General features: G+C 37.7%; 1 protein-coding gene across 1 annotated transcript in view; it reads left to right on the top strand.

The window, feature by feature from the left end:
• The window catches only part of POLQ (DNA polymerase theta), a 119,858-nt gene extending 106,893 nt beyond the window's left edge, over positions 1-12,965 (top strand). Inside the window, exons 28-30 of the mRNA XM_027845167.1 lie at positions 3,875-4,028; positions 10,937-11,046; positions 11,816-12,965. Coding sequence (XP_027700968.1) covers positions 3,875-4,028; positions 10,937-11,046; positions 11,816-11,929 — 378 coding nt within the window. The 3' untranslated portion in view covers positions 11,930-12,965. The remainder of the gene's footprint in view (positions 1-3,874; positions 4,029-10,936; positions 11,047-11,815) is intronic.
• Positions 12,966-27,002: the final 14,037 nt, after the last annotated feature.

Genomic DNA, 27,002 nt, shown 5'->3' with positions numbered 1-27,002 from the left:
GGACATGAACAGAAAAAAAAGCAGGCAGCAGAGAATAAGTACAAAAGAATGGTATATCCCTGCATGAATGTCACAAATGATCAAGCCTACAGTGACATTTGTTGTTAAGTCGTTTAGTCGTGTCCAGCTCTCTTTGTGACCTTGTGGACCACAGTGCACTCATAACATTCATGGGGTTTTCTTGGCAAAGATACTGGGGTGACTTGCCGTTTCCTTTTCCAGTGGATTAAGGCAAACAGAGGTTAAGTAACTTTTCCAGGGTTGCACAGCTAATAACTGTCTGAGGCCGGATTTGAGTTCAGGTCTTCCTGACTCCAGGCCCAGTGCTTTATCCATGGAGCCATCTAGCTGTGCTGCCTGAAATAAATGCTAAGGAGTGCAAAAGTTACTTGTTTTTAGCTTTATTGGAGGCAAAAGGAAGTACACAGAAGAGTTAGGACCATTTTAGGGGAGTAGAACAGATGATAAAATTAGGCAATGGATTAAAAGCAAAATTACTAAATTCTTACTTTGCTCTTCTGTATCAAAGAGATTGATCTCCAGATTAGGAATTATAACACAAAATGATCACCAGGGAATTGATATAGTAAGAGCAACCAGATGATACTGAATTCAAGTCACCAGTCCAGATGAACTACATCCTGGGTTCTGAAAAACTAAAGATATAGTTTATAAGTCACTGTTGGCTATTTTTGGAAAAACATATAGGTCAGGAGAGGCACCATAGAAGTAGAGATGGGCAACTGGTACAGTTATTTTTAAGGGAAAGGAACTTTAGGGCAGTGAGGATGGTGTGAGTTGTAGACAAAATTCTAGAATGAATTATTAAAGCTTTGATTTTTGAATGATTGGACAGGAAACTAGTGATTACCATGAGCTCTCTTAGGTTCAGTGAGAATTAATTACACTAGGCGAACCTCATTTTCTTTCTTTTTTCTTTTTTGACAGGGTGATTAGATAGATTAGATGAGTTTTTTATACATGACATATTTGAACTTCAGGAGGAGATTTGACAAAATCTTTCACAACATCTCTATGAACAAATTAGGAGGATGTGAACTGTATGATGATATGGTCAGTGAAGAGAGAATTGACTAAATGACCATAAAAAATATGGTTATTTGTTTTATGTCACCTAGGAAGATTTCTGATGGAGTGCTACATATTTATTTGTTAGGATCCTTTTTGTTCACCAGTGGTATAAGTGCTGTAGATGAAGGCATAGATGGCGTGTTAGGATATTTTAGATGAAATGATTTTTGAACAGATAGCTAATAGAATTTAAAAGGAACTCGACATGTTAGAATGGTGATCCCAGTTAATAAGATGAAACTTAATGGGGATAAATATTAAGTCCTGTATGCACAAAGTCAGTTCAACAAGGGATACTGGATGATGTGTGTCATGTGAAAAAGGCTAAAAGTTTTTTTAGTGGACTCTAAGCTCAACAAGTCAGTGGTATGATAAAGCAGCAAAAAAGCTAATATAGGGGGTGGCTAGGTGGCGCAGTGGATAGAGCTCTGGCCTTGGAATCAGGAGGACCTGAGTTCAAATCCATCCTTTGACACTTACTAGCTGTGTGACCCTGGGCAGGTCACTTAAACCCGATTGCCTCACCACAAACAAAAGGGGAAAAGGTCACTTCTCTTGGAAGGGCAAGTGGTAAGAAGCCTAAGTTGGGTAGGCCCTGGCATCCATATGGATAGATATATCCAGATGAACAAACCCAGAATATTTTTAAAAAATTTTATTTTAAAAAAAAAGCTAATATAATCTTAGGATCTATTAGCAGAAATTTAGTATGTCTCAAACAAGATATTACAGTCTCATTGCGTTGTGCCCCTGTCGGACCACATCTGGTTCTGGGTGCAACATTTTAAGAAGGACATTGGTATTTTTGAATTGTCCATCCAAGGGAGATATTCAAGTTGATGAAGGAATTGAAAAACCCATTATTCAAATGATTACAGATGGAAGGAATGAGTTTGTTAGGTAATTTGATATCTACAGTAATGTGTTTAAGGGGTTGTCATGTAGATAATGATAGCTCACCTTTACCCCACAGTCTTAGAATTAAAATAGATTTAAAGATCTTCTAGTGCGACCTTTTCACTTTGCAGGTAAAGCTATAGCCTAGAGAAGCTATTTCATGTGGTGCTTTAATGCTGACAAAGTCTTTTATTCAGTAAGAGAAATGTAAATTAAAATAACTCTGAGATTCCATCTCATACTTGTTAAGTTGACAAAGATTAAAAAGAAAATGTGATTGTTGGAGGTGTTGTGGGAGGACAGGAACTCTAATGTACTTTTGCTGGAGCTTTGAATTAGTCTAAACTTTCTGGAAAGCAATTTTGAATTGTACTTCCAAACCCTCTAAACTGTGCATATCCTTTGACCCAGTGATACAGATACTAGATTTATGCCCCTAAAGAGATCAAAGACAGAAAGGAAAGGACATATATGTACAAAGATATTCATAAAAAGGAAAGAAATAAACATGTATTAAGTGCCTACTGTGTACCAGGCACAGCACTAAGCATTTTATAAATATCATCTCATTTGATCTTCACAACAACCCTGAGAAGTAGGTGCTATTATTATCTTCATCTTACAGTTGAAGAAACTGAGGCAAACAGATTAAAGTGATATGCTCTGGGTCATACAGCTAGTAAGTGTCTGAATTCAGATTTGAACTCAAGTCTTACAGACTCCAGGCACAATGCTCTATCCACTGCAACATCCCATAGCAACACTTTTTGTTATAACAAATAACTGGAAAGAAATGTATACCCATCCGTTTGGGAGTGGCTGAGCAAATTATGGTATATAATTGTAATGGAGTATTATTGTACTGACAGATGGGATGGATTCAGAAAAAATCTTGGGAGGGTTTTATAAAGTGATACAAAATGAAGTAAGAAGAACAATGAGAACACTTTATTTAATAACTATTATGAAGAGAAATAACTTTGAAAGACTAATGCAGTGACACAAATCCTGAAGATCAATGATGAATCATGCTTCTTCTTTCTTGGCAAAGAAGTAATGGACTAGAGGTGGAAAATGAGACGCATATTTTTAGTTATGACCAATGTGTAAGTTGGTTTTGCTTGACTATACTTAACTTGTTACAACAGACAACTTTTGTTTACTTTTGGGGGGTGGGGGGTGGGGAGTGGGAAGAAAGATTGATGAGAGGAAAGGAGATTAGTGATGCCAAAAGGAAAGAGGAATAAAATGTCAGTAAATGTGAAAATATACAGAAAAGAGCTGTGAAATTTCAGAAAGAGACCCAGTTGGAACAATTTGGGGACTTTTGTGTTAAATGTATTATATAATTAATGAAAAAAAAAACCCAAGCTGTACATAATAGTCATGCTTTTATATGCAGTTTTCCTTTTCTGAATTTTTTTGTGTGTGGATATGAACATGTTGGTTGATGTTTGCTAAGTTCATAACAAAAAAATGCTTTTAAAGTCCTAATAATTTTAGTTAATACACGTGTAAAAACTCTTCTATACTTTTTTTCTGGGGAAACAGTTGGTAATCAATGCAGTTTTAATTAAAATATATTGAATTTATTTTTTTGGATTATACATGAGTAACAATTTCCTATTGAATTATTTAGGTAAATAGTATCTTATAAACATGTAATAAATGCTGTTATATGATTATTTGGGCGTGTGTTACCTTTCTCCAGTAAATCATAAATATCTTGAAATTAGGAAGTGTTTCTTACTTCCTTTTTGCATTACCTATCCCCTCGCACCATACCTTGCACATAGCGGTTACTCAATTACTTTTGTTGGATCAAATATTGGTAGAATCCTACATTTTTCTTCTCGGAAAGAATGAATGTTCTTCTTCTTTACAGGCTGAACGTCAAGCCATCAATACCACAGTCCAGGGGTCTGCTGCTGATATTGTCAAAACAGCCACCGTTAACATTCAGAGACGATTAGAGACACTCCCTTCTGTCATCCAGTCACATGGACATAGAGAGAGTAAGCTATGTGGTGACAGAACAGGTTTGTTTATTTTATCGGATGACGATTTTCAAGTTGAGGAAGTAATTATAAGAAAAGGAGGGGAGTGGAGTAGAAAAAAGCTCTTATTTTCACTTGTGAGTATTTCATAGTTTCTTTTCTTGACTTCATTTTTATGTAATAAGTAAACACACGTGATTCTCAGGTTCTGTGAATAAACTCTTAACTGACCTTTTTATGTGTCCTTTGCTGTTGTCCTTGTATTTTTTCCTTGTACCTCAAAAACATGTCCCCTACTTACAGTATTAAACAGGCAGATTGCATCTGAACTTAGCTGTTACATCACCCATTTCCTAATTCTTTATCTCTCACTTCATTGTTCTTCCTTGAGGTAATTTTCATTGATTCAGAGATTGCTATCAAACTTCTAATAATAATAACTCACATTTATATGGCACTTTAAACTTTATTAGATGCTTTCCTCTTAGGAATACTATTATTGTTGTTTTTCTTTTGTGTTTTCTAGGGAGAAGTCATTAAGGCTAGGGGAGGGCATTGTGGGAGGGAGGTATAAGGGCTATAGAAGGGGAAGGAATGGGAAAAGTGTAATCACTGGGGGCTTGAGGTGTTGCTGGTGGGAAAAGGCTGAACTGAACTGCAAGATAAACAGGGGCAAGGGCAAAACCACCACGAGTAGGCTCTGGAGTAGTGCTGAGGGAGGCTTTGAGAGAATTGTCCAGGTGTGGGTGTACACAACAAAAAGGAGTTGTGCGTGTGACATTATATTCTGTGTATGATCACACAGAAAAAATCAGCTTAGTAGATGCAAATGGTAGAAGGTGGGAATAGTAGGCTTGAATGGTTTTTTGAGTTGGGAAATACACTCGTGGTGGAATTGGAGGCTCATTGGACTCGTAGTAAGAAGACTTGGGTTTAAGTGCCAGCTCGGTCATTTACTAGTTTTGTGACCTTAGTTGTTAGGAACAAATGAGATGATGTATATCAGGTGTTTTGTAGACTTTATGGCACTATATGAATGTGAAGAGACCTGGGTTCAAATCCTATCTTTGCCAGTAGGCAGGGACAACAGCCTTGGTCTGTTGAAATTTATATTGCGTTTTTAAACTTGGGCTAAAGTCATATGGAATCCTGAATAGGGCATTGAACTTGAAGTAAGGAAAACCTGGATTCAAATCCTGCCTCAGATACTTAATTAATTGTGTAATCCTGTTTTCTCATCTGTAAAATGAGGGAGTTAGACTTAGTGACCATTAAGCTGTAAATCTGTGGTCCTGTGATCCTAAATTCTGTTATACAACATGGTAAAGATAGAGAGCATTCTGGTTAAGTATCTGATTAGTATGTGGTTAACATACCATGCCAATTTATAGAGAATCCAAATATGTTTATATAACTGAGTACACACATAGACATGTTGGAGAATTGACTAGTATTTCTGGACATTTATATTACTTTATTGACTTGAACAAATAAATTATGTTTTGGTGCATGGAAATAGGGTATTCTGGCTTATAAATAATTATAAAATGCCATTTATTAGTGATTTAATTTATTTTATTTTAAATTTAATTTATTGATTTAATTTATTAATTTAATATTTCTTGGGTGATGCAGAAAACACATTAGGATTTTGAATTGTCTTAGTATCATCATTGACATCACTTTTCATTGTATATTTTGTGTATAAAGTGTAGAATTTTTCCTATAGATCAGTCTGGTCAATAGAATGCCAGGTTACCAAGTATTTGGTGTAGTTTATTATGTATTTATAAATAGCATATTTATTTATAAATACACAGTATATTTCTAAATATACAGTATGTATTATAGTATTTGCATCTATAAGTAGTTTATGTATTTACAAGCAGTAATGATACTGTTGGGTGTGTTTGCCCACTCCCAAGGAAGCATGTTGGCCCACTCTCTTCATATGTTCATCCTGTCTCTTCTAGAGATGTCATGAATGGGCTCAGAGCTTAAGCAGAGCAGTAAAGGTAATTGCTAAGCAGGCATAAATTTGAGAGATCTCTCACAACATATGAGAACTTACAACATATCAGAGCTAAGAAGGTCCTTTTGAGCTCTGATATTCTATGAATTCTCTGAGTTGTATTTAGTGGAAGGCTGTATACACAGAACCACTTCTTTTAGGAAATGGTAGTGCAGCATTGAATGTATAGTCCAGAGTTGTGGTGCTAATTGATCAAACTTAGATATTGTGGGGGGGTCACTTTGATAAAACATCAGGGGCTTCTCTCATGATGAGGAAGATGTTACTAGCTTAATTACCCTGAGTTCAGTCACAGTATTATGATATTGTATTGTGATACTGTATTGTGAGCAAGTGACAGAATTCGTATTTGAATTTAGACATTGACACAAAAGGGAAAAATGATAGTTTATATGGTCCTTCCTAGTTATAAAACATTTTATATACAGTAGCCCTGTGAGATAGGTGATATCCCTATTTTCCAAGAATCAACTGAGGCTCAAAAGTTTAAATGACTTCACTGAAGTCATAGAGCTAAGTACCGGAGCCTCACCATGCTGTGCATCATAGTATACACATTGATACTTTTGCACACAATACACCTGTAAATGTTTGCAAAGATACAGAGATCCAGAACTGACTTTTGTTTTCCTCCCAAAGACAATGAAGTGTACTCTTGCTTTTTCTGGCAAGCATAGGTTGTAAGCTGCAGTGCTTGGATGTTGGCCAGGTACCTTCTTATAACCTGGCATGATTATTTATGGTACTGCTGCACCATTGGACCTCTCCCTTCAACACTGAGATTACTCAAAAGCTATGTGACAGAACTTTGCCTGACTCATACCTACACAGTTCCAGCCTTCTAGATCCTTAAGTGTGGCCTTTTGACTAAATCCAAATTTTACAGAACAATAGGATTTATTCTCTAAAATTTGGATTAATTTGGATTTAGTCAAAAGGCCGCACTTAAGGATCTAGAAGGCCACATGTGGCCTCAAAGCCTCAGGTTCCCTCCCCACCCCTGGGACTCTTTGATTATCTATTGGGGTAGATTGAAAGAGGTATTTTCCAACTTTTTAAGTCATGGGATCTTTATGTTCAAATCATTATAATAATAATTTGTGCTATTTTTCTTGCATAATAAAGTTTGAGTGATAAATGAATTCTTTATGTAGATGGTAAGAAAGCAGAATTGCATGTCATATTGTAGCCATTGGTTTAGTGACACCACTGGAGTAGAGTGTATAGGAAAGTATGGTCAGTAAAAACACCACAGAATGCTGATTTATTTTGATTTATACCAATATTCCCTCTGAGTAGGTAGTCAGGCATTTATTAAATAATCATTGCCCTCAAAGAGCTTACATTCTGTTTAGGGAGCCAGGCTTTGAGGTGAGGGGCTTTAAATGCCAAAAGAAGTTGTTTGTATTTGATGATAGAAGTATTGGGGAGTCACTGAAGATTATTGAGCAGAGGAGTGATGTGATCAGACATGCTTTATGAATATCACTTTGGCAGCTGGTAGAGGATGGATTGGAGAGGAAAGGGTCAAGAATCAAAGGGATACCAATTAGGAGGCTGTTGCAATAATCCAGGTGAAAAGTGATAAGCTAGGTTGATGGCTGTATGAAGGGAGATAAATAGGGAAGATGTGTGTGTGTGTGTGTGTGTGTATAAAATTTATATTATATAATATATTTATATTATGTCATGTATAATATAAGTATATATTTTTATATATGACATGTTGTGGAGGTATAATCAATAATACTTGGCAGCTGAATAGATAATATGGGGTGAGGGATGTCAAAGATGACTATGAAGGTGTGATCCTAGGTCTTGGAAGCATGATAGTGTTCTCAGAAATAGGGGAGTACGGATGAAGGGTGGGTTTTGAAGAAAAGATAATGGGTTCTGATTTGTACATGGTGAGTTTGAAATGCTCAATGGGACATGTAGTTTGGAATGTATAATAGAAAGTTGGCAATGTGGAGCTGGATCTCAGAAGAGAGACAAGCTTGATGTAGAGATCTGGGAGTAATCTATAGAGGTAATAAATGAGCTGGTCAGGAGCTGATAGGTCACTTGAGAGAATGTGTAGAGAATAATACCTGGTACAAACTTAGGGTACATTCAAAGTCACAGAGAGGTAATAAGGATTATGGTCCCCCAAAGAAGACTGAAAGAGCAGTCAAATAGGAAATTTAAAGGAAAGCAGTATTATACAAACCCAGAGAGGAAGGGGTATCTAAGAGGAGAGGTAAACATCCCAGTGACTCCATGTTGCAGAGAAGTCAAGAAAGATGAGGATTTAGAAAAAAGCCTTCAGCTTTGTCAATCTAGAGATAAGTGATCATTGATAATTTTGAAGAGACCAGTTTCAGTTGAGTAAGTTAGAAATGAGATTGTAAGAAATTAAAAAGTGGAGGAAAGTGGAGAGAATAGTATAGACATCTCTTTCTAGGAGATTGTGAAAGGGAGGAAGTATATAGGATAATAGCTTGAGAGGGTGGTGATCAAGTGAGGATTTTTTAAGGATGATTGAGATCTAGATATGTTTATAAGCAGAAGGAAAGGAGCCTGTTTATGGAGAGAAGTTGAAGATTGGAGAAAGGGAGTATGATTTTAAGGGCTGTTTGCCAAAGAAAGCAGAAAAGATGGCACCAAATGTACAAGTAGAGGAGTTGGATGTGATGAGTAGAATGAACACTTTATCAGAGAATAAAAGGTGGAGAAAATGGGTTATGATAGGCAGGGGTTTTGAAATAAAAGAGAAGAGGGAGCTCAGAATAAATGGCCCTTATTTTCTCAGTTAAGTATGAGGCTATTTTTTCTTCTGAGTAACTGGAAGGGAAGTAGTATGGTAACCTTAAAGGGAGAAGAGAAGATTTGAACAGCTGCTGGGGTGAGGGGAGCTAATAGAGAATCAGGTAGGAATTAAAGGATTGTCTTCATGTTCTGAAGGCCCATTTGAGATTAGATAACAAGTATGTAGTGGGCATAGCCAGCAGAGTTGCCACATTTATTTAGCAGTAAGTGAATAGGATGGGGGAGGTTGATGGGGCAGATGGTTTTTTAGGATTGGGACTTGGTAAGGGGTACTCAGCAATAGGACTAAGGGAGCAAGAAATTTAAGAATAGAGGACAGGATAGCTTTAACAATGGGGTCAGGATTCGGAAGGAAGGAAAACAAAGTCTTAGCAGGTTGATGTAGTAAGAAGAGAAGGGATTGGGGTCACAGTGAGGATGAAGAACAGGTTTAGGAGTGAGACTTTGGGAGAGAGAGAATGATAGAAGATTCTGGGTCAAATAAAAGAATATGAGAATTCTTGATCATGGAAGTAGAACACTTGTGGGTCATGGAAATCAAGGATGTGACTGTGGCTGAGGTGGAATATAAGACAATAGGTTTGGGATTTGAGGAAATGACCATTAATGTGTATGTTGATGTCTTGGAGGTAGCTGGTGGTGCAGTAGATAGAGCTGTGGGCCTGGAGTCAGGAAGACCTGAGTTCAAATGTGGCCTCAGAGACTTATTAGCTGTGTGACCCTGAGGAAATCACTTTACCTCAGTTTCCTAAACTCTAAAGTGGAGATAATAACAACACCTACCTCAGAGTTGTTGTGAGGATCAAATGAAGTAATATTTGTTAGAAGTGCCTAGCATGGGCCTGGTGCATCGTAGGTTCTATATACATGCTTATTCTCTTCCATTCCCTTCCTCTTTTCCTTTCCCTAGTAGAAGAGCCAGGATTGAGGTGGACAGGAAGAATGTGTGGTAGGGATGGACCTCCTAGAGAAAGGAGAAGGAATGAACTAGGAGTCAGTTCTCTCATCAGCATCTGTATTGGGTAATATGTACCTGGAGATGCAATTGCATTTCAAAGGAGTTGTTGAGTCATGGCAGTGCAGAGAGGGGTGTCTGTAAATGGCAGTGGGAAACAAGGGAGATTCTGACTCCCCTTCTAGGACCAGTGTCTCAGGAGCATGAGAGAGGGATCCAATAGTACTGGAAAGAATGGTCATGGATGCAGTGTTGTATTTTCCTTTGTATGCATGGAGATGACAAAGCATGAGAGGAAAAACTCTAAAATGAGGGGAATTAATGGCAGAATGGGGATTCTAGAGAGTTCAGTGGAAAGGGCTAGATGATCCGAGTCAGGACATGGAAGGTGTAGGCACTGAAATTGGTAGCAGGGGAGGAAGTGGTTTCTGATTAACTACCCTGTGATTTTGTATCAATGAGATTAAGTATCAGAGAAGAAGAGAAATTGGATTCCTGTTAATGACTCTTCTACAAAAATTCCTGGGCAGAGGGAACAGTAAATTAATGAATTCTCCCAAGAACACATTTGTAATCAATTGATTTAGGTTAAAACAAATTGATTTGGAGTTTTAAGAAATTCTGATTTATTGCCTCTCAGTATCTCTGTACTCTCATGTGCTGACCCAGCTCTGGCTCCCTCGTAGCATGCATTGGGAGGGGTTGTGTGGAAGGAGGCAATGGAGATAGATAACAATGGCCTCTAGAGCTTGAGTAGAAATAGGCTGCCAGGACTTTGCAGCAATGTTGTCCTGTATTATGCTTTTGTGTCTAGAAAGGAGAGATGGTGGTGGAGTGGGAGGGATGGGAAGTTAATATAAAAGGCCAGGAAGGCTCTCTTAAATGTGATAGGTAAGTTAGATATTTTCCTGATCAGTACAGTGGTATAATTTCATGGGCTGCCATCTTAGTTTGAGATATTATCATATAAAGCACTATATAAATATTTCTTCTTCCTCATTTTCCTTCTCCTTAATTAAAGTTTTCCAGGATATCTCACAATCCTGAAGTTTTACTGTGATATTTCAATTCTTGATCCTTTTTCCTGATAAAACAGTGTGGACGTGATGATTAATTTTACTCTCTACTTTACACTTTCCCTTTCTCTCCCTTCAGGACTGAAGAAAGGATTCCAAAGAATATTTTGCCCAGTAAGAGGAGCTTTTTTTATCCTTCAGTTGCATGATGAGCTCCTTTATGAGGTGGCAGAAGATGATATTGTCCAGGTATCTCTATGATGTAGGACCAGTTTTTATTGTGCCCTTGCAGCCTGAGGTAGTCCCTTTGTGACAAAAAAAAAAAAGACCCTTTTCTCCCAGTCCAGTACACTGCACCCTCCTGCCAATGCAGTCTTTTGAAACTAGCTGTAGGCTTGGAGGAGAGTTGAGGACCCAAGGGCATGGAGAGGTAGGTTCACAGTTAAAGAAGAGCTAGTCAATCAGTCATTTAATTAACCGGCGTTTATTAAGAGCCTGTTGTGTGCCAAGCACTGTGCTAGGTGCAGGGAATACAAATAAGAAAGTGAGCCGGTGCCTGCCTTTTAGGAATGTGCGTTCTGCTAAAGAAGGAGAGCATTTGGGTCCTTTGTGTCTTTGTGTTGAGGGGAGAGGAAAGACTCTGCTTCTAGGAAAATGGGCTGCAGGGATGACTCTGGATCTAGGGAAGTTACATTAGGATCTGCTGTCCAGCCCAGCAATGATCAAGAGAAGGTCAGGATCTAGAAGCCAGGGCATCTGGAGTTCTCACTAAGCTCTCCGCTGAGGTTCTCCACCGTTCAGCTGCCAGAAAAGCAGAAGTTTTTCCTTGTCATTGAAGACCAATCTAGGAGATGCCTCATTCTAGACTTGGGAATATGGAAGATCTTCTGAAGGAAAATGCCTAGAACCTCTTCAAGGGCTGCATCTGCTGGCAGGTGGTTCAGCTCTTCCCTAGGAGAATAGGAAACTCCTCTCTCCCATTGGAGTGAGTCTCTTACCTTTGTGTGTTTACTTTTAGGTAGCTCAAATTGTCAAGAATGAAATGGAAAATGCAGTGAAGCTCTCCGTGAAACTGAAAGTCAAAGTGAAGATAGGACCGAGCTGGGGAGAACTGCATGACTTGGATGTGTAACTCTGGAAGGGAGCAGACTTCCTTGGTCAGGGATCTTGGTCCTTCTACATGGCCTTCCTTTCTTGTTACACGGAACTGCCCTCTGGATGCCCAGCCACAACCAAAATGGCAGCAGCTCTTGGATGAACCCCAGGATATTTTTATAAAGACTTTTAAAAAGCATTATTAATTCACATCCTAAAGGACCATTTATGATTAGTGTTTTTATGGAGGTCCATTACCACATGGATATTGGGATGTTATGATTTTTGGAAAAAAATGAATTTTCTTCAAATGAAGCAGAATTTAATGATTGTAACTTCTCAGAAAATATCTAGGGAAATTGCCTTTTAAAGAATAAGCACATAGAATTTAATGGTCTCTCAGGATTGTTATTATATGAACATATTGCTAGTTAAACTGGCTTAATGCCAGAGACATCTGCTTGAAGAGGTGCTTAACAAGCACCTAACACTCTGGTCTTTCTGAATTGTCTCTGCTTGGGTGGAGAAGGAAGGGAGCTCTATTAAGCTTCCTGGAAGGCAGCAATTTTGTCCCGACACATTTGGTTCTGTTCCTCTAAATCCCAGCAGCCTTGACCTGGGCTAATACTGGGGAGAGTAAATAGATAAGTATTTATTTTGCACTCTAGGGTTAAGCTTTTTGTGATGTATTTTACCTAGAAAGAACCAATGGGGGTTCGGTAGGCATTATTTTAGGTATTAGTGGTTCCAAGCCTGCAGGAGTCTAAATTATGAATTTTAAGACTGTAAATGAAAAAAATGGATGAATGTTATCTAAGAATGTATTTTCTTGAAAAGCTTTATCTTCCTTCTGTGTATTTAAAATACTTGTCTTTCCTCTTAATGGAGCCACACGTCTTAAATTGGCACTTGTTTTAGAAAGAAGTCTTCTTTTTTCATGTGAAGCTCAGTTGAATTCGACACTGAAAATTTCCCACTCTCATTATTGTCTTAGTACCTTTTCCCATTCTAGAATAGGGCATTTTTTTTTTTATGTAATTGAAAATCTCATGCTGAAAAGATTGCACTTTATAGGGAGCCTAAAAATTGGCCCTTTTCATTATTGAAATAAAATGAATTTGTGATGAATTCTGCTTCAAAATCTTTTTTTTTTCAATCATTTTCTTTCATATTACAGCATCAGAAAATCTGCTTTTATCTCTCTGTCTTACTCTTTGGCAGAGTGCCGAGCATAGCTGTTGTAAATTAAGTGAATGATTGATTGTCGTCTAAATAGCTCTTTTATGTTCATTTACCCAGAAACAGATATTTAGTTTTGATGTCTCCATACTAAAGTAAACTTATTATTAAGTCTCTTGGTGCTATTAAATTCAACTCTTTGAAATGCTCTTGTCCACATGTGAAGCAAAAGGGACTCAACACATAGTTTTGAATTTTTTTTTTTTAAAGGATTGATGTATTTGCCAGAAGGTGGCAAGAGAAGAGAAGGGACAGGTTTAGCACCACTAAGCTCATTCATTCTTAAACATGTTCCCTTGTACAGTGGGCTTCCCTGTGGGAAAGTTGTCACGTATTCTTTATTACCACTTCTTTAATTGATTTAAGCAGAGAGATGCCCAGTCCTAAAATGCATAGGTTTGGAATATTTCTCAGTAAGATGTTCTTTAAATCAATGATAAATTAGTGATTTTTTTTTTCTGAGTTCATATACTGACTTCAAAACTGCACCATCACTTGCCTACTTAAAACTCTGTATCCCAGAGATGTCAGCCTCAACATGGCCAAAGTAGAACTCATTCTCTTTTCTCCCAAACTCACACTTCTTTCAACCATCCCAATTTCTGTTGAAGGTGCCACCATTCTTCCAGTCTCTAAGCTTTGCATTTTTTTGTTATCCTCGGCTCCCTCAGTCTCCTGTCCCCCCACATTCATACTGTTGCCAAATGTCGCCATTTCTGCTTCCATAGCTCCCCCAGAATCTGACTTCTCCCCTCCACAACTGCCGTTCTCCTTCTGGCCCTTAATTCCACTTACCTTTCTTCTTTCAACAGCCCCTTAATCGACCTCCCTGCCTGAAGTCTTTGCCCATTCCTGTTCACCTGACACACTGCTGTGGAAGTGATTTTCTTTAAATACAGATCTGACCCTGTCATTCCCCTACTCAAATTCCAATGGCTTCATGTTAACTCTAGGGCCAAAGATAAACTCTGTTTAGCCTTTAAAGCCCTTCACAACTTTACCGCAACTTTTTTTTTCCAACCTGCGGCAAAGGTTTTTATTTCAATAATCAGAAGAATGCAATAAATGGAACACTGTAGGTATGCACCGCTATCTGAAATCACACTAGATGGGATTGTGACTGGTTAAACATTTACAAGATTCAGGCAGGTCTTTGAGTTCCCGAGTACCCCAAAATTCAGGGCATGGTAATCTCATCACAAGACTGGCTGCATCTGAGGGCCCCTAGCCTCTCAACATTGCCTGCTGAGATCCAATGGATATGGGTATTTAAAGTAAGTCAAGGGGCATCTAGGCGGCACAGTGGATAGTCCACCAGCCCTAGAGTCAGGAGAATCTAAGTTCAGATCTGGACTCGGACACTTGACGTTCACTAGCTGCGTGACCCTGAGCAAGTCACTTCACCCTGATTGCTTAATAAAAAAAGTCAAAATATATAAGGAAGAGAATGGATGCTGGTAAAAGTTGAGATGAAGGATTAGAGCACTGTATTTCAGATTTGTACAGCCTTGATAGTAACGAAATAAGGAGGCCTGAAACTATACTACCAAATTACTTCCTCTTTTCCTATGTTTACTTCTCTCCTCCTCTCTCCTCCTTTCTCTCTTCCCTCCCTTCCTCCTTTTCTTTCTTTTCCTTTCTTCCCCTCCTTCCCACTTTCCTTTCCTTTTACTTCCCTCCTCTTCTCTTTCCCTTCCTTCCATCCCTTCCTTCCTTCACTTTTTTTTCTATGATAGAAAGAAAGTATGTCATAGTGGAGATTCCTTTCGCCTGTGGGTTAGACTAGATGACTTTTGAGGCCTCTTCCAACTCAAATCCTGCAACTCTGGATTATCATCATAGTAGGCACAATTATCACATTGTTTGATTCTATTCAACAAACATCACATAGGACATCGTGCCTGACGCTGGAGAAGATACAAATGTTAGCAAAGACAAGGATGCTCCTCATGGAGCTTACAGTGCACTAGCAAGATAGGATCCATACACACATAACTATCCTACAAAAAATACACTGTAAGTACATGAGACAAAGTGCTCCGTAAGAACCCAAGGGATACAGGCAGGGTTCAGAAGGTGGCATTTTGGTTTGGCTTACAAAATAGCTAGGAATTAACAGGTTAATAGGACCTATGAGATTGTGGTGACAAATAGAATGAAGGGAAAGCAACAGAAATAAAGGTATATATTATATTGGTGGAATTGAGATGACTTGGAAACTGATTGTTTGTTAGTTACCAGGGTCATTGATTTTTTCCATCAAAATATCTCTGGGATTTTTCATTTTTCATTTATGTGGTGATCAACCTCTTCCAGGTGTTTGTTATTTGTTATATCAAACTTAGATTATGGCAATAGCATGTTAACTGCTCTCCTTGCCTCCAGCCCCTCCCTTATCTAACTGATTTTGTACACTGCTGACAGATTAATCTCTCTGAAATACTAATTGTGTTATTTAATTTCCTCTCAAAAATCTCCAAATATTCTCTTTATCTACTGTACTTAATTACATTCTTGAATGTAAGGACCTGGTGTATCACAAAGAGTACTGTGTTTGGCATCGGAAGAGTCCTGGCTTCACCACCTTTGTGACTTCAGATAGGTGATATTTCTGATCGTGCATTTGTTTGTGGTGTTTTGTGCTCTGATTTATGCCTGTCTAAAACTTTGCTAACACATACCCTGTATGTCTCACAACAACAGAATTGTTGGAGCATTAAAGGAAATAGTATATCAGGTGCTTTGTAACTAAAGTATTATGCATATGTGAATTCTTATTTTGGTCCTACTTTCTCTGTTTCTACTATTCAGTCCAATAAATTATTCTCCATTTAGGCAAGTCTTTTTTGACCTTTGAATCTTAAGAGTTATACTTCTTCAGCCTGGAATATTTTCCTCCTTTCTTTCTTCTTTCTCCCATCACAGTCCCAAGCATTTTTTATTGTTTTCTTCATTTTATTCCATTTAAAATCTTTTAAATTTATTTTTATTCTGAAATAAACACTACGTAAAATAGATATTTCCATATTCTTAGTAGAACAGAAAAAGAGCATTGTACCCAAAACTGTGGATCTCTATTATATATGCTCGCTTTTCTTTTTAAATAGATAATAAATCCAGCCTGTAGCTTACAAAGATGTCTTACTTTTCAGTGATTCTTGCTGGTCTTCATTCTTTTCTCTCCATATTTTTTTTTTTTTGTGACAAGGCAGTTGGGGTTAAGGGGCTTGCCCAGAGTCACACAGCAAGTAAATGTTATGTGTCTGAGGTCGAATTTGAACTCAGGTCCTCCTGATTCCAGGGCACTGTGCCGCCTAGCTGTCCCTTCTTTCCATATTTTTTAAAAAAAATGTTTCAGTGGCCAAATCTTTTTTTCTTTTATTCTTCTTATGTCCATCCCTTGTCTCCCACCCATTTTGCCCTCATGAGAAAAGAAAAACAAAACTCTTGGATCAAATATGCATGGTCAAGAAAAACAAATTCCCATACTGGTCATGGCCAGCAATGTACATCTCCTTCTGCATCTTGAGTCTATCACACTCTGTTAAGAGGTGGGTAACATCTTTCCTCAGGTGTCATGGCTGACCAGTGCTTTGATCAGAGTTCTTTATTTTTCAGAATTGTTTTTCTTTATAATGGTGCCATTATATAAATTGTTCTCTGGGTTTTGTTAATTTTACTTTGAGTCAGTTCATGTAAGTCTCCTTAGACTTCTTTGAAACCAGTCCTTTGAACATTTCTTGTAGCACAGTAATATTCCATTATATTTATATATATTATAATTGTTCAACTATTCTCTCATTAATTGGTACCCATTTAATTTTCAGTTTTTTTGCTACTATGAAAAGAACTGCAAATATTTTGTACATATGGGTATTTTTCTGCTTTCTTTGATCTCTTTCAGGTATAAGACTAGCAGTAGTGGTTACTCTGGGTCACAAAGTATGCACAGTCTAGTGATTTGGGGAGCATATTTCCAAATTGCTTTCCAGAATGGCTGGACCAGTTCACAGCTCCACCAGCAGGGCAGGAATGTACCTGTTGTTCAACAGTTTCTCCAACAACTGCCGTTTTCCTTTCTTGTCATCTTTGTCAATTTATTGTGTCAATCGGAAGGAACTGGCCTCTAACCTGTGGGTGGCCAGACCTGAACGAAGTGGGCTAGAGAAAGGAGAGTCAGGAATCAGAAGTTTAATTTCAAAGTGAGACAAAGGCTTGCAAGCAAGGACATGTGCCAGAGCCCTGCCCCTAATGGGGGGACCCTCTTTAGTGTGAGGAGATCTCAATGCTTACACCAATGGCTGTGCAGTGAGCTATAGCCCTGGCAGTGAGGGATAACAGCAACAATGTCACAAGTTGATTGAGAGCAGGGTTTCATGACCAGAAACAATTCTGGGATTTTGCTGTGGCTGAGATTATCCAGAGAGTGAGTGCAAAGGATTGTTGTTATGCCAAGCTCAGGGCACAGCTAGCTTGCTGGGCCTTAGCTCTGGAAAACAGGGTGTCTCCAAATATCTTGACAGATGCATGTGAGATGGAGGCTCAGAATTAATTAAATTTTATTTTCTCTGTTAGTGCTTTGGAACTTTTTTTTTTCATATAGCTGTTGGTAGTTTGTGTTATTTTCTTCAAAAAATTGTTCGAATTAGTTGGGTAATAGCTCTTGTTTTCATACATTTGAATCAGTTCCTTTTCTATTTTGCATATAAGTCCTTTATCAGAGATATTTGCTGCAAATATCTTTCCCCATTTACCTTTCCCCTTCTAATTTTAACTGTATAAATTTTATTTATGCCAAATTTTTCTCATTTTTTATAATCAAAATTGTCTATTTTGTCTTCTGTGATACTTTCTACCCTTTGTTCGTCATGAACTCTTCCCCGTCCATAGATCTGAAAGGCAATTTGTTTTTGAAGTCATGTATCAATTTGTAGCTTATGTTGCTATATGGTAGGAGATATTGGATATAAGAACCTGGGGTTCTTAAACTTTTTTGTGTCCTAGTCCCTTTTGACAGTTTGAAGCCTATGGATCCCTTCTCAGAATTATGTAATGAATAAAATGAAATACATAAGATTACAAAGGAAACCAATGATATTGAAATAAATGTTGTTCTTTCCTATCCAAGTTCGTGGACTTCCTGCATTCTGTCCATGAACCCCTTAAGGGTCTGTGGACCCCAGGTTAGGAATCTCTACTTTATACACACTGTATGCCAGAATGCTTTCCAGCTTTCCCAGTACTTTTTGTCAAGTATTTAATCCTTACCCCATTAGTTGCAGTCTTTGGGTTTACTGAACTATAAGCTACTGTGTTCATTTACTTATGTATCTTGCATACATAAGTATTTGTTCCACTGTTCCATAAGCAATTTGTTCCACTGATTGATCTATTTTTTTTTAACCATTACCAAATGATTTTGGAAATTAGTATTTTGAAGTATTATTCTGGTCCTGCTAGACCTCCCTTCTCTCCCATTAAAAAAAATTTCCCTTGATAAATTCTTGATGTTTTGTTCTTCCAAATAAACACCATTATTAATTTCTCTGTCTCTATGAAAGAATCCTTTGGTAGTTGAATCCTTTGGTATGGCACTAAATTGGTAAATTAATTTAGGTATTGTCACTTTTATTATATTACCATAGACTACTCATGCGCAATTAATATTTCTGCAGTTATTCGGGTCTGTCTTTCTTTCTGAAAAGAGTGTTTTATTGTATTCACATAATTTCTTGTGTCTTGGTGATTGGTGCCCAAATATTTTGTACATTCTGTCATTATTTTGAATGAAATTTCTCTTTTGATATTTGCTGAATTTTGTTCATAATACTTAGAAATTCTTATTATTTGTGTGAATTTATTTTATATTTTGCAACTTTGCTGAAGTTATTTTTTTTTCTTTTCTTTTTTTGGTGAGGCAGTTGGGGTTAAGTGACTTGCCCAGAGTCACACAGCTCGTGAGTGTTATATGTCTGAGGTCGGATTTGAACTCAGGTCCTCCTGACTCCAGGGCCAGAGCTCTATCCACTGTGTCACCTAGCTGCCCCTAAAGTTATTTTTTTAAACTAATTTTCAGTTGATTCTTGAGGTTCTCTAGATAAACCATCATATTATCTGCAAAATCCAATAGCTTTGTCTCTCCTCTGCCTCCATTCCCTTGATTTCTTTTTCTTGTCCATTTGCTAAAAGCATTTCTTTTTTTTTATTTTGAGTTCCAAATTTTCTCCCTCTCACCTCTCCCTCACTCAATGAAAAGGCAAGCAATATGATACACACTATAAATGTGAAGTCATGTAAAACATTTCCATATGAGCGAGATGCAAAAAAAAAAAAAAATCAAGAAAAAAGAAAGTGAAAAAAATCCCTCAGTCTGTAGTCAGAGTTCATCAGTTCTCTTTTTGGAGGTGGAAAGCATTTTTCATCATGATTCCTTTAGAATTGTCTTGGGTCTTTGTATTGATCAGAGTTATAGGTAGCATTTTTAGCACTATATTAAGTAGTACTAGTAATAACAGACATCTTTGCTTTACCCTTGATCTTTTTGGAAAGGTATCTAACTTTTCTCTGTGCCAGATAATGTTTGCTCTTGGTTTTAGAATAGATACTATGTTCTATGCATGCTTTCTAATATTTTTCAGAGGAAAGGATATTGAATTTTGTCAAAAGCCCTTTTGGAATATATTGATAAAATTTTAAATTATTTTTGTTAACAGTATGGTATATTATGTTTATAGCTCTCCTAATACTGAACCAATTTAGTTCTTTTTATTGTTTATTTTTACCATAGACTTGTCTGAAATCATGATTACTACCTGTTTGTTTTTTTTTTTAGTTCACCTGAAAAGATAATAGATTCTGCTTCTGTCCCTCATTTTAAGTCTCTGTGAATCTTTATGTTTCGTGTGTTTCTGGTAGACTGCATTGCTGGATTCTGCTTTCTAATTCATTCTACTATATTCTTTCTATTTTATGGGTAATTTGATCCCATTCATCTTCATGGTTACTTGTTTATGTACTCGTATCCTGCTCTCTGTACTTTTCCCTCTCTTTGCCGTTGGCCACCTTCTTACAAAGAAGAATAAATGGTGAAAGAGAATGAATTTGCCTAATGACTGTGGTCTATAAAGCAATGTAATTTTTTTCCACTCTATTGCCCTTTTTCCCATCTGGACCTACTCTCTTATCATGGATTTTTATTCTTTTCTTTTAATCTTCCCTGCACACTCTCCCTCAGACAGTGGAGTTTGTTTTGCTTATGACTGACTACTCTGTCCCCTCTGTCTTAAACTTTCTTCCACCCACCTAATTCTATGATGAGCTTAAGGTCTTTTTATACTATTCTCTGTGTGTATGTGTTTTCATTTTTCTTTTGTCCTGTTTAGATAATAGAGAAGTTCATGGGGTGCCTATTACCCCTATTTTTCATGTTTGTATACTCTTACAATCATGAACTCCCATTATGTGAGATAGAATTTTCACCTTCCTTTTTCTTTCCTCTCCGTCAGTCCCCTATCCTTCCCATTCGTTTCTCTCAATGCCATCAAATAAAATAAAACCATCCCACATCCCTCTACCTGTCTTATTTAATTTTTATAAGCCTTGTGGTTATGAGGCATCTTAGGTGGCACAGTGGATGAGTGCCAGTCCTGGAGTCAGGAAGACTTATCTTCCTGAGTTGAAATCCAGCCTCAGATATTTACTAGCTGTATGACCTGGGCAAGTCACTTAATCCTGTTTGTCTCAGTTTCCTCATCTTCAGAATGAATTGGAGAAGGAAATGGCAAATCACTCCAGTATCTTTGACAAGAAAATCCCAAATGGGGTCATGATGACTTGGACACGATTCAAAAATGACTGAATGACAAAAAATCCTTGAAGATATTAAGGTTCTGAGGGGATACTTTTCAGCATATAAATAATTCATTTTCATGTAGTCCCTTCTAGTTGTTCAAATGTGTATATCAAAAATATACATTTTTTAAATGTTTGACTCCCGTATTTCCATCTCAAAATGTCTACTATTCCAGCCTTTTCATCAGGAATGCTTGCAAACCCACTATTTTGTTAATGGCCAATTTTCCCTCTATACTGTTTTTCTCAGTTTTGCTGCATACGTTATTCTTAGTCGAATGTCTTTATCTTTTGGCTCTTGGAATATCATTATTCCAAGCTCTCCTCTTTTTTAAAGAAGCAGCTTCTATTATGTTGTATTATGTTGTCCCTGGCCTCTTGCTTTTTAGCTGTTCGCAGTAATTTTTCTTTGACTTGAAAAGTCTGAATTTTGGCTATGTCATTCCTGGGACTTTTAATTTGGGGATTTCTTTAAATAGATAACAATGAATTCTTTTTATTTTTACTTTGCTCTCTGGTTCAAAGAGATTTGGGTAGTCTTCATCTGTGATTTCTTGAAAGTTGGAAATCAGGTCTTTTTTTGGTCTTTTTTAGGTAGTTTGATGATTCTAAGATTTTCTCTCCTTGGACTTTTCCAAGTCAGTTGTTTAAAATAGAATATAGCTTATGGTTTGTTTGTTTGGTTTTTTTTTGTTGTTGTTGTTGTTTATCTGTTTCCCCCTAATCTTTTGATTTTACTTTAACATTTTTTTCTTACTGTTTTCTTTTTGGCCTAAGTTTCACAGAGTTAAATTCTTGGGTAAGACTTAGCATTATCTCTTCTAGAGTATTAATTCTCCTTGCCATACTTATTTTTTTTTTTTTTACCTATTTGTCATTTTGTATCTTTTGTTTCACTTCTTCTGGGTACTTCTGTATTTCTTGTGTCTAGGGAATTCTTTTCTCTGATTTTCTATCTGGACTTTCTGTGGAGTTCCTCTTTTCTCTGGACCTGTGAAGTATTTTGTCATTGTGTTTGGAATGTTCTTTATGTTACTCATACATCTAGCAATTAGTTTCTGAACTGGGGCTTAGCGCTTGAGTCAGAGTTTGTTCTCTCCTATATTGGATGGTCTGGGAAGGTCCTATTTGTTCCTGAGTGCAGTGGTTAAAACTAATAATAATAATGATGATAATGATGATGATAATAGTTAGAAATTCTAAATGAAAATTCTATCTCACATAATGGGAGTTCATGATTGTAAGAGTATACAAACATGAAAAATAGGGGTAATAGGCACCCCATGAACTTCTCTATTATCTAAACAGGACAAAAGAAAAATGAAAACACATACACACAGAGAATAGTATAAAAAGACCTTAATAAAAATAATAGCTAGCATTTATATAGTGCATACTATGTGCCAGGCACTGTGCTAAGTGCTTTATAGTTATTATCTAATTTGATCCTTACAGCAACCCTGGAAGGTAGGTAGTAATATTATCCACATTTGACTGGTTATGAAAATAAGGCAGACAGAAGTTTAGTGATTTGCTCAGAGACACATAGCTAATTAGTGTCTTAGGCTGGGTGTGAACTTGGGTCTTCCTGACTCCATACCCTCTATCTACTGTGCTGAGTTTCTCCGCATCCTTCAGAAATTGTCCAGCCTTGTTACTTGGTTCAGTTATGGAATTCCCAGGTACTGGGCTGGGTGTGGTCTACCTGGGTATTGTACAGGCCCTGTCTCCTGCTGAGGCTGTCACCTGGCCACTCTGTTCTGCTACTCTGGCCCTGTCTCCTGTTGTGGGACCTAGCTGTCTGCTTCTTTGCTTTTTATCATTCCTGTCTTCCCTTATTAAAATGTAATCTCTCTGAGGGCAGGAGCTACCTTTATCCTTGTGTTTGTATTGCCAAGGCTGACTTAGCACAGTTCCTGGCACATAGTACACAATAAATGTTTGTTGACTCGACTATGAGAAAAGTTATAAAGTTTCCACCTTGATAGAAAATGAGTCTTCTGGATTTCTGTGATGAGGCGCCATCATCATTTCACTTTTTTGGATAATAATGTATTACATGGGTGAGAATTTTTATTTTTTTTTCTTTTCAAACAAACCTGAAATTTGCTTTGTTTATGACATACTTCTGACAATCTCTGAAACAGGCCTAAAGGAAACCACACTTTACTCATTTCCCAGGAAACCTGGATTTTGCCTTTTAGTGATGTTTCAGGGTTGAGGTCTTTCTCACACATGTGGTAACTATAATAGGAAAGCACGACTCCTGCACACTGACCAGTTCACAACATGAGTCTTACATATTTTTATACAGAGAGCACATCTATGTACAAACATATAGAAGTTTATTGATCTCTCTACAGACTACAAGAATTCTGATAAGTATAGTCACAACTGCTGAATGCAACAGAAAAATAGTAATTTTTCATATTCTGAAAAGATGCAAAAATTCTGAAGATGAAAGAAAGGTACATCAATTGTCATTGGTTTCTTAATTTTCTAGAGTAAAACATCACATAAATACTAAAAAGTATAGATTCTTGGAATTTTCAGTTCTATGCACCACTATCCGTCACACTCCACTGGGTCTCCTTTTCTGGCTTATACAGTTGGAAAGGGTGGCAAGTAAGGGAAGAATAATAGGGGCACTGATGAACAAAAGGTTACGTTCTCATCTTGCCTCTATGACATACTACATCTTTTCATGAGTTTCCCAATGAGAAGATAATCAGCTGCAGCTTTTGGGAGGGGTGGTTGCTGTCTTGGGGGGCATTCAGATCCCAATCAATACATCATAGGCATTTCTTCATTTAGTGCTTGAAGTCCTGCATGGTAATCAATCATTGATTTGGATACCTCCATGGTCATTATGGGCAGGCTGGGCAGCCCATGGCTAGTCCATCAACCTACTTAGGCTATTTTCCTTTCTTTTACTCTTCCTTCTATCTTGTCTTGGATCAGTCAATGTGGACAGTGGTGAGGAGGGTCCCGGGGACAGTTGGCCAAAGTAAAATAATAAGTCCAAGAACACTAGGTGTTTCTTCTCTCTGGACTCTTTCAATCCATTGGGTGTCCACTGGGCATCTAGGGTGGCAATTGAACCAATATTCTCTTGGTACCACCCTATGCTTTGGCTTTCTGTGATATTTTTATCACTTCTTCCCCATCAGAACTTACCTACTTGGTACCCATGTCCTATTCTCTCATTGACCTGTTCTACTAGTTAATAGCTAGAGGATTTGATAATCTCAGGCTTGCTAATAAGTCATCTCTCAGGTACAGTTTGGGAGCCAATGCTTCATTCCAAACAAATGTCTACAGGTGTGAATGGCAAGTGAGAACTCATGATATTCCTCAAAGTATACAATATAGTTTTCCTGCTTTGCCTGCCAATAGGGTAGCCTACAACTGGGCCTGGCAGCTTGGACGTGGGAAAGGAGGAGGGAGCTGGCAACATCATAAGTCTTGGACGACACAATTGGCAAGACTCTCCTTGCCTCTATTTTCTCTGAACAGTCTTTTGCCATCTCCTCTACCCCATGTAAAAGAGGCCAGAGCCCCCACTATACAAGCATACTCCTGATTTCCCTCAAAATAACAGGTTTTCTCAGTGATCATAAGCCAAGGAGAGGTTCTCCAATATTCTCTCCCCAGCTCACCTTAATTTTCCTGATCGCCATTATGCACCTTTATACTATTGCTATATATATATTTAGACAGTCACTATATGAGTGTGAACTTCTATAATGTTATTCCTTCTGTAGCTAATAAAGACCCACATCCAATATGTACGGTTCTATTAGTTTTATGGCTAAATCACTAAAAAAAAATTCTGCACTCTGAAGGGAATTTCCAAGGAACAGGAAGCCCTGGCCCACCATGTTGATAGTTGTGTCTGTGTCAAATCCTGTAGATTATGATAATGTTAGTGCTGCTTTCCAAGGACTAAGAATGAATGAATGAATGAATAGGCCCAAAACAATGAAAAATGGATGACTAATGGTAAAGGTTATTATTGCTGATATCAAATTGTGATCAAGAGAATAAATGCTGGATTCCTGTCCCACTCTTGTGTGGGACATTAGGAAGGTCTATTTTCTTTAGGAGCACTAAGTGGGAAGGATTTCTTTTGAGACCCAGCCTGGAGATGGTCAAAAACTAGACAGAAGGCTGGAGTTATAGCTGCCTTTTGTGATGCTACAGCTACTCAGCTACCAGGAGCATCTTTTTGATTCCTGGAAAAGGGCCCATTTTCTAAAGGAAAGATATTCACCTAGGTCAACACAGGAAAACAAGTGTTCAAAGAAAAACCCTAATGAACATCATCTCCTTAAGATTTCTCTGGATGACAAAAGTAATTTTAATGCAGTAAAACTATTAATTTTGACTCCACTGATTAGGAGTTTGTGGATTAAAGTTTACTCCCTGCTTTAAGAAAGGATTTATAAACAAGATTTCATGGGGAATCATTTAAATATTTAAGGAGACTTGTCAAGCACTTCAGAAGCACTGGTCTACTTTCAGATGATCTCCTAAATTACAAATTATTCTCAACTACTCATTAAAACAAAGACATTTAAGAGTTCAGCTAAGTGACACTTTGTTAACCTCTTTCTAATTAATGAATGTATATTGTTCCTTACAGATATCCTATAATTCTTATATTTGAGAAATTTGGACAGGTTTTCTTCTGAATTAGTATGTATAGCTTTCCATATATGAAATATCAGTGATGATTTACTTGTGGAATAAGTTAGCTTGGGTTTACAATATGTGTGTCTGAGGTGCAAGCTTCTTGGTAACAAGAGGCAGTTGTCAGCCTGCACTTATGCACATGTTATCATAAAATAAAAATTCTCAAATGGTGTAGCACAACTGAATTTAAGCATTTTGAGTGGTTACACAAAACGACCCTATCATTCGTCAGGTTAGGTGTTGTCCACTTTGGTGGAAGTCTAACTTTTCTGAAATGTGGACTTCTTTATAGAAAATAAACCAAATACTGAAAATTAACTTAAATATTGGAATAGTATATCCTTGGCCATTAGTGTGGGAACAAAATTAATTTTTTTCTTTTTCTTTAAGGCATGGAGAAAGAGGCTGTTTTTAGGCTTAGTCCTAGAAGAAATAAAGCCCATGTAAAACTCTAGCTAATCAATATTCTGGAGGCTGGATTTTGGTCTTCTGTTTGGGCCTCATCACAAGAGATGTTTGCATAATATGGATTGATATTGGAAAATGGGTTGCACTGCGATTAAAAGGCCAAAATGGCTTTGTGTAGAGGAAAAAAATTAGTAGTCTGGGACTCAGGAGATTCGGTTTCTAATCCTGGCGGTCCCTTGTTTAACCTTGAGAAAGTAAGTTGACCTCTCTGGATCTCAGTCTTTAAGTGTGAGTCATTAAAAACCAAGACGAGATTGAAAATACATAGTTACTTGTTAATTCGGGGGCCTCACTGGCTCTCTCCCACCATGGCCTAGGAGGGGAAGATAGCTAAGGAGAAGAAAGGAGCTATTTCTTCCCTTCACTGCGACTCCATGAACTGCAGGGAGCTGTGATATCAGGGGAGGAATTTTAGCCCTATAGAGAAGTGAAAATGTGGACTGGAAGAGAGACTTTTCTGACTGGAGAGCCTAAGGATCTACAGATTGCTCAGCACTATATGTTACTCTGGGGATAAGCTTACCAACTGTAACTCATAACCTGGAAAACTAAAATATCATCCCTAGCACTTGAGGTTACCTACAACAGCAATGTGTGGTGAGCTAGTCATTTCCCGACATCTCCCCCTAGGTTGTCAAAAATAGGACTGTCAAATTAAGATGGCTGGTTACCTGGGCTATTTCCAACCAGGACTTCTATGTTGTGACATCACTGTTTTGTCTGAAACCCTGGTAATGACCAGAAGGTCAAGCAGCTGGTTGACATTTGAGTGTTAGCAGGCATGCCAGTGCCCGTGGGGACGGGGTGGAGATGGATGCTGGTGCTCCTATGCTCCACCATAGAGCAGCATGCCAAGG

The sequence above is a fragment of the Vombatus ursinus genome, unplaced genomic scaffold (assembly GCF_900497805.2).
Source record: "Vombatus ursinus unplaced genomic scaffold, bare-nosed wombat genome assembly UNPS02014959.1, whole genome shotgun sequence".
Taxonomy (NCBI): domain Eukaryota; kingdom Metazoa; phylum Chordata; class Mammalia; order Diprotodontia; family Vombatidae; genus Vombatus; species Vombatus ursinus.
The sequence above is the reverse complement of the archived record's forward strand: the minus strand, read 5'-3'. Positions and strand labels throughout refer to the sequence as shown.